Source organism: Rhodnius prolixus, unplaced genomic scaffold (assembly GCF_049639745.1).
Source record: "Rhodnius prolixus isolate KJV_2025 unplaced genomic scaffold, Rpr scaffold_10, whole genome shotgun sequence".
NCBI classification, from domain to species: Eukaryota; Metazoa; Arthropoda; class Insecta; order Hemiptera; family Reduviidae; genus Rhodnius; species Rhodnius prolixus.
Window position 1 is genome coordinate 1,689,245 of NW_027411615.1, and position 13,109 is coordinate 1,702,353.

Consider the following 13,109-nt stretch of genomic DNA (forward strand, 5'->3'; position numbering starts at 1 on the left):
TAATATTTTAACGGTTTTTTGATTAAATAAGAAGAAAAGTACTATTTTATTATAAATTTCACTCCTCATTAATATTACAGATCATGCCCGAAATGGCGTCCACCATTAGAGATGCATAGACATGCACTTTCCTGCCAATTGTCCCTTACTGCCAAAGAAATAGATTCGACTTTAACCGAGTTACAGGTATCTATTATTCTCTGTTTTAGTTCATCTACAGATGCAATCCCGGCTTGATTCTGATGCACCTAGATTTAGAAATGCTTTTTGATAGCCCATCAAATTTCCTATCGAGATATCTCTTTACATGCCTGATGGTGTTATATCCATCACGGAGGCTATTCAGTGGCCACCTCTCTCACCGGATTTGACACCTATGGACTATTTCCTTTGGGGATACCTGAAAAACAAGTTGATTATTCATAACGTTTTTCTTTCTTTCCTTATTTCTGCTTATCGAAAAGCATTTCTAAATCTAGGTGCATCAGAATCAAGCCGGAATTGCATCTGTAGATGAACTAAAGCAGAGAATAATAGATACCTGTAACTCGGTTAAAGCCGAAACTATTTCTTTGGCAGTAAGGGGCAATTGGCAGGAAAATGCATGTCTATGCATCTCTAATGTTGGACGCCATTTCGAGCATGATCTGTAATATTAATGAGGAGTAAAATTTATAATAAAATAGTACTTTTCTTCTTATTTAATCAAAAAACCGTTATAATATTATCATTTTGACGTTTATAATAAGAATCATGTTTTCATTCATAACTTCTAAAATATCGCTCACAGAAAAAAATCGTTCATGTAATATTTTCTTTAAAAAAATAGAGGAATCTATTTCTGAAATAAAAACCGCACCTTCCCATTTGAAAAAATGAAGTTGGTGCCTGTATCTCGCTTCTGGCAGCACCAAAAAAAATTTACAAAGTAAATTTGGATTCCTAACAAAAAACTAAGGGAACACGTATTTTTTAGTTTTTTTCTAGCTATCTTAGTTTCCGAGAAAAAGTCGTTATCCATATAGCTTGGGACACCCTGTATTCAAAATTTATAGTAAAGTATATTAGGCGGATATAGGCTAGACCCGCAAAGCTACGATGTCTTGGGGTACTAGTCTAGGCCTTGGATTTTATTTAATGGTTTATATTCAAAATTTATAGTAATGTATGTTTGTTAGTCGCTTCCGTCCACAGACACTTAATTTAACATAAGCCCTCGTTAAAGAGCGGACTTCGAATAAAAAATTTAATGCAGCAAAATTACTTAAATGATATCAATTGTTATAAAAATTTTCCAAAACTACCTTAGATTTTTCTTTTATTTATTTTCTATAATTTCTGTAATGGCTAAATTAAGATTTGACGTAAGACAGAAAGAAAAAGAAAAAGATGATATAATTTTCTTTTCATAAATTTAAATTTGTTACTTTGTATATTTTTATTTTTGACATTTATGTATTATATTCTATGTCAAACTCCATGGCTAAGAGGAAAAACCCCCCAAAACCTTACGTAATAAATAAATATACGTAAATATATTGTGTAAGGATTTTATTTATTTCGTATCTTGAAACATTAATTGCCGCAAACCAACCAAGAGTAAATATTCAAAGAAAATATTTTACGCTGCCGCAATTTTACAACTAAACTAGAAACAAATGAGGTGCTATTAATGTCAAATATCAACATAAAAATAAAAGTTCTAAACTTTATCAGCAGTCCATTGCACTAAAATAATGATAATGTTATTTTCCAATTATCATAAAACATTAACCACAATTATATCTCTTAGAAAGGTATATAAAACTAACAAAATAATGCATGTACCAGTCATTTTACTTAGTTAATCACTACTAAGAACGTCATTACCAAAGAAATCGAGATGGAACGCTGGATTGGGAAGGTAGCCATGGTTACAGGCGCTGCTTCCGGTATTGGACGTGCTCTTACAGAAGATCTGATCAAACATGGCATGAAAGTGGCCGCTTTGGATGTTAGTTTGGATGGAATTAAGGTATGAATAGTTTTCTTAATCTATTTAAATTTAATATTGTAATCAGAAAACTGAAACAAATTTGTACGATTTATTTTTTTAACTGCAAAATAAGGATCATACCCAAACTTAAAATGATTTCAGAAATTAGAGAAAGAGCTTAATAAAACTGGTTCCATCAAAGTTCTTAAGTGTGACGTGGCAAAAGTTGATGAAGTAAAAGCTGCCATCGATTGGATAGAAACCAATTGGGGTGAAATTAACGTTTTAGTAAATAATGCTGGGATCTTGCTTAAGGGACCATTAACCAGTAAGTATTAACAACTTTGTGTAAAATAAGTATACTACTTCTGTATGATACAAACAAAAACAAAAAACAAAAAACTTCAGGTGGAACTGGTGAAGAAATGTCTAAGATGTTCGAAACTAACGTTATTGGATTATCAATCTGCACAAGAGAAGTTACAACTGTTATGAGGAAACGTAATGTGAAAATGGGCCACATCATAAACATCTGCAGGTGAATCAATATTTCTATTCTTAGTAAAGTTGACATTGAGAAATAAGGGAAAGAATTAGCTGAGTGTTTAGCTGGATTCTCAGTTGGAGATCCTGGATTCGAACCTGCCTTTCTAAGAGCTTCTTACAACTCACAGTTCGGTGATAGACATTGGCTAGGATTTTTATATCATGGATTGAAGAAATTATTATTATTTTTTTAATGTAACAATCACCTTAGGCTTAGATTGGTTTTCATGTTTAGATCGAAATAAGGGGGGATGAATTTCCATAACCTATAACTTCATCCTGCTTTTGCCAGCAAAGAACAGAGTATGAAGTGCCATCCCAGCTCAAGTGGCTAGTGGCAGCGTATTAGATTCGCCCGAAATAATAATCACAAATGCTTGTTGTAAATGTAACCATCAATTTAGGGTTTATACAAATTTATGCATGATATTTCCAGCATATTAGGGCATTTACTACGAAGAAAGTCAACATTTGGAGCTTATACAGCAACAAAGCATGCAGTGAATGCACTCACCTTTGCCACAAGGAGTGAACTCATTAAAGAAAAGTTACCCATACAGGTTACTGTAAGTAATTAGTTATTGTAAATGAATAATATTTGAACTATTTTTTTTAAAAAAAAGATAGTTCTAATCTAAAATGGTATGGTAATAACCAGATAGTGAAAAGGCTTTAACTAATCCATGAAGCAGCTTCGCCCACCTTCAGTAAAGCTTTACAAAGCTCTAAGGCTTTTCATTTACTAAATTAGCATTTACAATAAAGCGCCAAGTGCAGCAAACTTAGATAAATAAGATTTATGCAAATCCTTCCAAATCGTACAATGATTTTTTTATTACAAAGACTTATTATGCCAACTTAAGCTGCAGCACCCTTATTAATTCGATCATAACACTTTGCAGAGCATCAGCCCGGGATTCGTTGCCTCGGGTATGACCAAAGAATTTTTAAGTCATGGTTATCCATGTTTACAACCAGAAGACATAAGTAATTGTATAGTTTTCGCACTAAGTACTCCGCAGAATGTTAATGTAAGTTTCTTTCTTTTGTTATGTTGAGTATCTTACTTTGAAGAAATTGTACTCAAATTGAGTTATAGTAAAAAAAAAGAATGGAACCCAAAAAAGATAGATAATAATTATAGTATATTCCTGTTTCAGATATCTGAAATGACCGTACAATCATCTGAAGAAGTACTGACTGGTTGAGTCTATAGAGGCCAACAAAATGATGAATGATGAATCAGTATCTTTAAAAGAGAAAAGTGTCAATAAAATTATAAAGAAAAAAAAAATAGTGTTTTTGTATTTGTTTTGAGGTTACCTATATTCGGAAAATTCGATTTTCAGAAAATGGTCAGTAAAATCGAGTCGGGACTTTTATATTTCGATTGTGTCCCCCCAAAAAAATCCTCCAAATTCCATAACCGGTAGCAAACACCTTAATAAGTTTTTCAATTCTTTTTCTAGAATTTCCCAAAAATAATGACCACGATTTTCCTTAAATTAAGGACTTCATAACCCAGACTGGTTTTCTTCCTTTTTATTTAAAAAATTTCAGCAATATTTCAATAGAGAGGACTTCTTAAAGAGAATTGGCCCGAGCAGTCGTTTCTCTAATGTACTATTTCAGTATAATGTACAGTAATATGTTTTATGATCTTTTATTAAAGATATTGATCGTGCATTGCATAATTATTAGAAAAAATAATCAATCGTTTATCATAGAATAAATAATAATGTTGAATGTAGATTAAAGTTAAGATTAAGATTAACGATATATCCCTAGAATTAAATAGGATTATATTGGGCATTAAGTGCTATATAAAGCATATGAGAAGCAACCTTTTATCAAAAAAATACAAAGGTGCCTCTCTATAAGATCCTGATCCGACCTGTATTAACATATGGTTCCGAAGCTAGGGTAATTTAAAAAAAAAAAAAAAAAAAAGATGAAAGGATGCTGCAAGTGTTCGAGTGAAAAGTTCTTCGACCAATTTTTGGCAATATTAAAGAGGGCGCAATTTGGATAAGAAGATAGAATCCTGGAACTACAGTATCTATTCCAAGAAGTAGACATCGTAAAAGTAATTAGTTACACTTTTTAAAAATACTTTTAACTAATTTCAGCCCAATTATAATTTTTACAAAGTTAAAGTATTAGAGAGATATAAGTTGTCCTAAATATATTATCAAATATTAGGTTATATAGCTACTAAAAAGTTGGTGTGAATACAATTACTTTTTCTAACTGCAATAACTAGCAATTACAATTCAATAACTTACGTTCCCTTTTGCGGAAGATATTTTAAGAATTAAAGAAATGCACTAAAGCGCGAGTAGGCAAGACCCGCAAAGCTAAGTTGTATTGTTGGTTTATTGGGTTCGATTCTCCCTGGTCTAGGTCTTGGATTTTATTTAATGGTTAATATGAGAAATTTGTGGTAAAGTATGTTAGGCGGTTAAGATGCTAGACCCGCAAAGCTAAGATGTATTGTTGGTTAGATGTTTCGATTCCACTATTTTAGACTTTGGAATTTATTTAATGGGTAATATGAGAAATTTATAGTAAAGTATGTTAGCTACTCGCCTCGTGCACGACACCTAATTTGGTAGTTGGAAAGGTAGAGCTCGCCTGAAAGAACACGCTTTCAAATGGAAATTTAATGCAGTAAAATAACTTAAACGATATCAATTGTTATAAAATTTTCAAAAACTACAATGAATTGTTTATTTGCTCTTAATTAGCACCTCTGGTATGGATTCACGAATACATTGTTCACAGACGAATGTTAAAGTACCTCAAAAAAAGCCGTAATAGTACCAAGAGAAATCAGTTCCGGAAAATGGCGTAAAAAAAATTAGAAACAAATTTTGAATAAAATAAGCTTTACCGGACGTCTCTTTTTGGCTGAAATTACGAGCTACAGCATGAATGAAGAATTGGGTATTGGTTGATTTGTGTACCTTTTGTCATTTAATCAACCCTTTTTAAGGTAAACATTTTCGTTAAAGTGTTTAGTGTCACATAGGATAGATTTTTCTATTTATTCCATGGTTGTATTGTGAACAATATCCACTTAAACGATATTCGGATATCGGAAATAATTAGGATAATTTTCATTATTTTCGGTATTGTCTTACGTATATGTAGGGCTAACTCCTCCCCCTGAAGATCTACAACGTTAAGACTACCAAACGTCACATCTACACTAAATTTCAAATCCAATGACACCTTATTCAGCAAAAATCGATTCCGAGTTTAGGCAAAAAGTTGTTTACTAAAACAAAGAAGTTCAAAGAAATGATAAATCCGTTTTTGATCATTTTCAATAAAACCGACCGTTTCATTATTTCATTTATTTATATACCTAGAAACATCTTATATTTTTGACGTAATCAAAAAGAAAAAGGTAAAAAAATATTTTACGCTGTTGCAATTTTACAACTAATTAGAAATAAATGAGGGGCAATTAGAGTCAAATGCCAAGTGAATAATCAAGGTTCTAAATTTTATCAGCTGTCCATTGCCCTAAAATTATGATAATGCCATTTTCCAATTATCATAAAGCATTAACTACAATTATATCTCTTAGAAAGGTATATAAAACTAACAAAATAATGCATGTACCAGTCATTTTACTTAGTTAATCACTACTAAGAACGTCATTACCAAAGAAATCGAGATGGAACGCTGGATTGGGAAGGTAGCCATGGTTACAGGCGCTGCTTCCGGTATTGGACGTGCTCTTACAGAAGATCTGATCAAACATGGCATGAAAGTGGCCGCTTTGGATGTCTGTTTGGATGGAATTAAGGTATGAATAGTTTTCTTGAATCTATTTAAATTTAATATGATGATCAGAAAAACTGAAAACCACGAAACAAACTTGCACGATTTACTTTTTATAAACTTCATTTTGCAACAAAAAAAAAAAGTTTGCAAAGTTCTCAAGCTTAATTTGGTGAGACATCTTAACTTAGCATTAGATAAGATACAATGCTTGCACATTCTACAGTAAATACATATCGTACATCGATCTTGAGGGAGTTGCATGTCCAAATATCGCACAAAATTGGGTATGGCAGAACGGGATTAATTTGGTCCACTTTCTTCAACTGTGTAAATGAAATAAAGTTTTAAGCCCCCGTAAGTAGTGCTTAACTCAATTAAATTGGTCTTTTAATTCATTTTAGATTCAACTGGATAAACATTTAATTTGAATTCCAAAATAAATTAATTTATAAACTTGTTAAAAAAATAATAATAATAAAAATAAACATTTCTTCAACACTTCAAAATACTACTTTCGTTCCTCATTACGAGAAATTGGGGCCTGAGTTTCACCAACAAAAACGTAACAAGAGAGAGAAGGTCTAAATATCTCAGAATGAGGTGCAAAGTTAGTTCTAAAAATATTCGTGTGAAAGAAGAGATAAACAAATAGCGGACGATTAGTTAGGCTGGTGCAAAGGTGGTTTATACTCAGGGAAAAGTGGTCCAATTTGTTAGCCTCTAAGACTGTGATCTAATCAGGTACCCAAGTTGGTTTAAAGAAGGAGTACAACGTGAGAGTACAGTGGGATCTAACTTTTCAAAATGTAATAACTAAGATAAACAAAATATTACATGGATTGAGGCACAAAGATTTACATGTAAAAACGTTAATCGGGCTACCCTCAGGGACACGAAAACCTTAAAGAAAAGTCTACTCCGCTCCTTCAGGCAGTTTTAGTATCGAACAGAATCTGCAAAATCAGGATCATACCATAACTTAAAATTTAAATACTAAAAAAAATCACTAATTTCAGAAATTAGAGAAAGAGCTTAATAAAACCGGATCCATCAAAGTTCTTAAGTGTGACGTGGCAAAAGTTGATGAAGTAAAAGCTGCCATCGATTGGATAGAAACCAATTGGGGTGGAATTAACGTTTTAGTAAATAATGCTGGGATCTTGCTTCCAGAACCACTAATTAGTAAGTACTAACAGCTTTGTGTAAAATGAGTGCACTACTTTTGTATGATACAAACTAAAAACAAAACTTCAGGTGGAACTGGTGAAGGAATCTCTAAGATGTTCGAAACTAACGTTATTGGACTATCAATCTGCACAAGAGAAGTTACAACTGCTATGAGGAAACGTAATGTGAAAATGGGCCACATCATAAACATCTGCAGGTGAATCAATATTTCTATTCTAAGAAAAGTAGGCAATAAGAGATTTGGTAAGGGAAGAAATTAGCTGAGTGTTTAGCTGGATTTCCAGTTGGAGATCCCGGATACCCGGATCCTGGATATCTTGTTGTCAATGCAACCATCAATTTAGGGCTGCATCTTTGCATGACTAAATTACGCATGTTATTTCCAGCATACATGGGCATTTACTACCAAGCAAGCCAACATTTGGAGCTTATACAGCAACAAAGCATGCAGTGAATGCACTCACCTTTGCCACAAGGAGTGAACTCATTAAAGAAAAGTTACCTATACAGGTTACTGTAAGTAATTAGTTATTGTAACTATATAACCTTTGAACCATTTTAAAAATAAGATAGTTCTAATCTAAAATGGTATGGTAATAACCAGATAGTGAAACGGCTTTAACTAATCCATGAAGCAGCTTCGCCCACCTTCAGTAAAGCTTTACAAAGCTCTAAGGCTTTTCTTTTACTAAATTAGCATTTAAAATAAATCGCAAAGTGCAGCAAACTTAGATAAATAAGATTTATGCAAATCCTTCCAAATCGTACAATGATTTTTTTATTACAAAGACTTATTATGCCAACTTAAGCTGCAGCACCCTTATTAATTCGATCATAACACTTTGCAGAGCATCAGCCCGGGATTCGTTGCCTCGGCTATGACCAAAGAATATTTAAGTCATGGTTATCCATGTTTACAACCAGAAGACATAAGTAATTGTATAGTTTTCGCACTAAGTACTCCGCAGAATGTTAACGTAAGTTTCTTTATTTTGTTATGTTGAGTATCTTAGAAGAAGTTGTACTCAAATTGAGTTGTAGTAAAAAAAAAAGATGGAACTCAAAAAGATAGATAATAATTATAGTATATTTCTGTTTCAGATATCTGAATTGATCGTTCAATCATCTGAAGAAGTACTGACTGGTTGAGCCTATAGAGGCCAACAAACAAAATGATGAATTCGGTTATTATAATCAGTATCTTTAAAGGAGAAAAGTGTCAATAAAATTATAAAGAAAAAGAAAATTAGTATTTTTGTTTCTGTTTTGAGGTTACCTATATTCGGAAAATTCGATTTTCAGAAAATGGACAGTAAAATCGAATTAAGTAAAAAGTCGTGAGGATGGCAGGAATATAGAGTACTGCTACATCCATTACTTGTAGGTTTGTATGTAAATAGTTGTATATAGTGGAGGGATGAATGTGTGAAGCGAATGTATTTATAAGTAAGAATGGAGAGTGAATGATATTCTAGTGATAAGCACCTAGACCAGTGAAGGCGAACCTATGAAAAGCGTGTCAAAGGTGACACGCGAACTCATTTTGGGTGACACGCATTGACAGAGACAAAAAATTATTTATAATTTTAAATATTATAGCGAGTACTTTGAAGAAATTACGGTAATAATTGAGAATAAGTATCTTGGCAAACTTTCCTCAGATCAATTGGGTATAAAGTGGGTCATTTAATAAATCTTTTTATTTTACTACTATGATTGCAAATATCAAAAAATTATGAATATTTCTATACTGACATGGCACCAGAAGTTAGGTAGGGTTTTCCAAAATTTTGACATGCCGAGCTCAAAAGGTTCGCCATCACTGTCCTAGACGATGGCCAAAGCCAATGCCAAAACAAAGGCAAAAAAAAATAGTAACTTTTATAGTTCGATTGTGTCTCCCCTCAAAAGCCTCCCAATTCCTTAACAGGTGGCAGCCACCTTAATAAGTTTTTCACTTCATTTTCTAGAATTTCCCAAAAATAATGACAACAATTTTTCTTAAATTAAGGACCTCGTAGCCCAGACTGGTTTTGTTCTTTTTTATTTGAAAAATTTCAGTAATATTTCAATTAAGTGGACTTCATAAAGGGAAGTGGGCTTTCATGTAAAGTACTATTTCAGTATGATGTACAGTAATATGTTTTATGATCTTTTATTATAGAGGGCTTAAAAATTTTGAGTAGGAGAAAATTCCTTAGCCTGAAGTTTCACTTTTCTTTAAAGGCTTTTCCATTTTTCTTAAACTTTTTGAAAATTTTTCCGTTTTTCTACCCAAAAAACATTTGTTTAAGTATGTCTGCTGCAGTGCTGGAGAATATCTTTGAAATGAGATGGAAAGTGACGGCGCAATTTCTAATCAAACTGAGAACTCTAACTCTGATGATGGATGCAAATCCGAAGCAGCCCCAGAATGCAATAAACATTCAATTCAATTTTTTTGAGTTAGAACTTGAGACTTGCAGTTAAGTCTCTACAGATTTTTTTAAATGTTTCCCAAAAGCATTAATCCCAAAACTTAATTACCCAAACTTTGACACAATCTGTTCCCCCCTTACTCCGCAATAAGGGAAATTAATTGCCAAATTCACCACCAGGTGATCAATGGTCTTCCTTGCCAACTCTCTGGACAGTTGATTTAATACACATTAGATAACTGAAGGTTCCTTTTGTCGGACGTTACTAAGCAACATGATGGACCATGATGGAACATCTAAACTTTCCCAAAGCTCCATTGTATTAAACTTGATTAATGATTGTTTGATTTATATATATGCTAGCACCCCTAGATACTAACATTGTTTTGTTAGATTATATATTGTTTAACTAATCATTATAAACCAAACACAAGTGATGTCGCGCTTTTTGACTATTTACTAGAAAGGTGGGAATGATATTTGCTATTGTCAATTATTCATTTGTTTTCAGTCAATCGGACCGATTTCGGATCTGCTTGCATCTTCAGAGTCTTTTTTTCAGAGAATCATGAATCTCCGAAAGCTCTAAACTCAATATCAGTGATATAGAAGCAATGGAATTTATAATCTCCAACAAGAAATACAAGGAAGAGGCGCCACAGTAGTTGAGCGGTTAGAGGCGAAGCCTGCAAAGCTAATATGAATTGTGGTACTGGGTTAGATTCCCCCCAGTCTAGGCCTTTGGATTTTATTTAATGGTTAATAAGAGAACTTTATAGTAAAGTGTGTTTGCTAGTCGCCTCCGTGCGTGACACCTAATCTGGTAGTTGGACGTAAAGCCTGCCTCAAAAATTAGGCATTTACTTTTACGTACTTTACTTTACAAGGAAGTTAAAAAAATCTCTAACGTTTTGGGTGGACTCAACACAGCAAAAATCGGACTCCAAAAAAAACACGTAATATTTATAAGGAAAAGTTTTTTGTATTTGGGTATTTGGGATAGGGGAGAATTGGTTCACGTTTCGAGCCATAAAATGGAGTTCAAGTAAATGAAAAATTTTAGGCTGCCATAAAAAACCGTCTCTCTTAATTTTGAGCTTATGAGTAAAAGAAGTAAAGTAATTGCCTATTTTTTCAGGCAGGCTTAACGTCCAACTACCAAATTTAGGTGTCGCGGACGGAGGCGACTAACAAACATACTTTACAGTCAATTTCTCATATTAATCATGAATAAAATCCAAGGCCTAGACCAGGGAATCGAACCTACTAAACCAACAATACATCTTAGCTTTGCGGGTCTAGCCTATAACCGCTCGGCTACCGATAAAGACCAGACGTTTTTTTGTCAACGGGGTAAGTTTGAACAGGTTAAGACTTAACACGGTATGATGATGTGGAAAATGTGCTAAACGTTAGGAAAAACAAGTTTTGAAGAAAACTGACAGCTGGCGGACATTAAGCTGATGGTGATGTAGAAGAATACGAGTTTGCCGCAACAGTATTTAGTGGAGAAGGCCACAAGAGGGTTTCAGATCACCCCAGAGAGGCTCAGCCTTCTCAGAAGCATTCCCCCCTCCTCCCTAAACAGCCTACCTTTGCATTACATAAGCGCTCTAGATCCGCTTATACTTCACCGGCCAAAGCACAATCCACCCCCAAGCCACTAAACTTAATATTCTCAACTTACCTCCTAGAACAAACAAGTTGCTAATTATATTTGTCTTTTAAGGTGACTCCCTAAAGTATACACAAAGCTTCTGCACTGATTACTACCTATCCAAACCATTTCTCATTTCCCATTTCTCCGGGCGAGTGAATATCCTCCCAGAATAGGTTACAGGTTTCGTGAATAGGGGACGTACGTACTTCTTTAAACGACTTCCTGTAACCTCTTGACTGTCTTGCGCAAAATTTACCTCCCTCTTACACTCTTTCATCCCTTTTTACAGTATCCTACGACATTTAACTCCTTGCACAAACTTTCCAGTGCTTAATTTTATGAATAAGGACACTTCTTATCCATGGGCGTCAACTACCCGAGACCCTGTTTCCTATTGCTTTCAAAATAATCTGTTATATCCAGAGTTACTTTACCTATTAAATAAAGGTTTTGAAACTAAAGAAAAGTTTTACGATTCAAAATCATTTAATTCAATTTTTCATCCGGCGATAAATGACAGTTGTGAGTGTTCATTATGTCCAAAAAGATCACTTATAAAACCAATAATCTAGTTTGTGTGAACCCGCTATTCCCAATTTTTTATTTTAATGATTTAAGGCGCGTCAACATCTAAGGTTATTGGCGCTCGGAGCTTTTTTCAGTGCATTGCCAGCCTCCGGACAGTGTTCTCTCGTTACAGACAACACTGTCCATCACCGCAAGAGAAAATCTAAGGGTCAGCAGTTGGATTCAAACCCGGGACCTCCGCGTGGGAGTCCAGTACGCTAACCGCATAGCTTACTTCCTATTATTTTGATTAATATTAAGTGTGTAGAGCTCGTACAGTTAACATCTAATAAAGTGCTCTGTGTTTTTTTTTTGAAAAAAAACAGTTTGTAGTGAGTTTTGGATTGTGAAAATCGACTCGTATTTGGTTTAAAGTATAAACTTCAAGTTGGCAAAGTTTTAAGAAATTCTACCGAAAGGATTCAGAAAATTCTCAAATTGAAAACTCTAAAAATTGTTTAAATCACTTCTATCAGGTTAGTGAATTTATGTGGTGGGAGATGTGTAGTGGGGATAGTTACTTTGGTCGCTACTCTGCCTAAATATTTACCTCTTATTTAGAACTAACAAATAAATATTAAACATTTCATAAATAACATTACGAATAGGGATATATATTTGTCTTTGTATCAGATTGAATTTGTTTATTTCCACAAAAATATTTCTTTCTTTTATTATTTTTTGTTATTATACTCTGTATTGGTGATTATTTGTTTGGAGAAATAATAACGTACTATTTGAAAATTTTGTTTTTTCATTTATAGAGAAATTTATATAAATTTCTTAATTCAAATTACTACATTTTCTTACGGTTGTTGTAATAGTAATAGAAACACATAATGACTGATACAGATAAAATTCTCGAGGCGATTAATTCTTTAAAAATAGTTATTAACAATAATGAGAGTAAAATAGATGATGTTAAAAAAATAGTTACTGAAACAAATAACAAAATTGAAAT

The 13,109-nt window shown here is 33.3% G+C and overlaps 1 protein-coding gene across 1 annotated transcript; it reads left to right on the forward strand.

The window, feature by feature from the left end:
* Window positions 1-1,823: 1,823 nt before the first annotated feature.
* LOC141457068 (uncharacterized) lies at window positions 1,824-8,750 on the forward strand. Its single transcript, XM_074133582.1, has 12 exons — window positions 1,824-2,014; window positions 2,138-2,303; window positions 2,384-2,513; window positions 2,958-3,087; window positions 3,424-3,552; window positions 3,682-3,714; window positions 6,168-6,338; window positions 7,333-7,498; window positions 7,571-7,700; window positions 7,891-8,020; window positions 8,353-8,481; window positions 8,606-8,750. Exons 1-12 carry the CDS (start codon window positions 1,883-1,885, stop codon window positions 8,651-8,653), a joined length of 1,494 nt encoding a protein of 497 aa, XP_073989683.1. The 5' UTR covers window positions 1,824-1,882; the 3' UTR covers window positions 8,654-8,750.
* The last annotated feature ends 4,359 nt before the right edge of the window (window positions 8,751-13,109 follow it).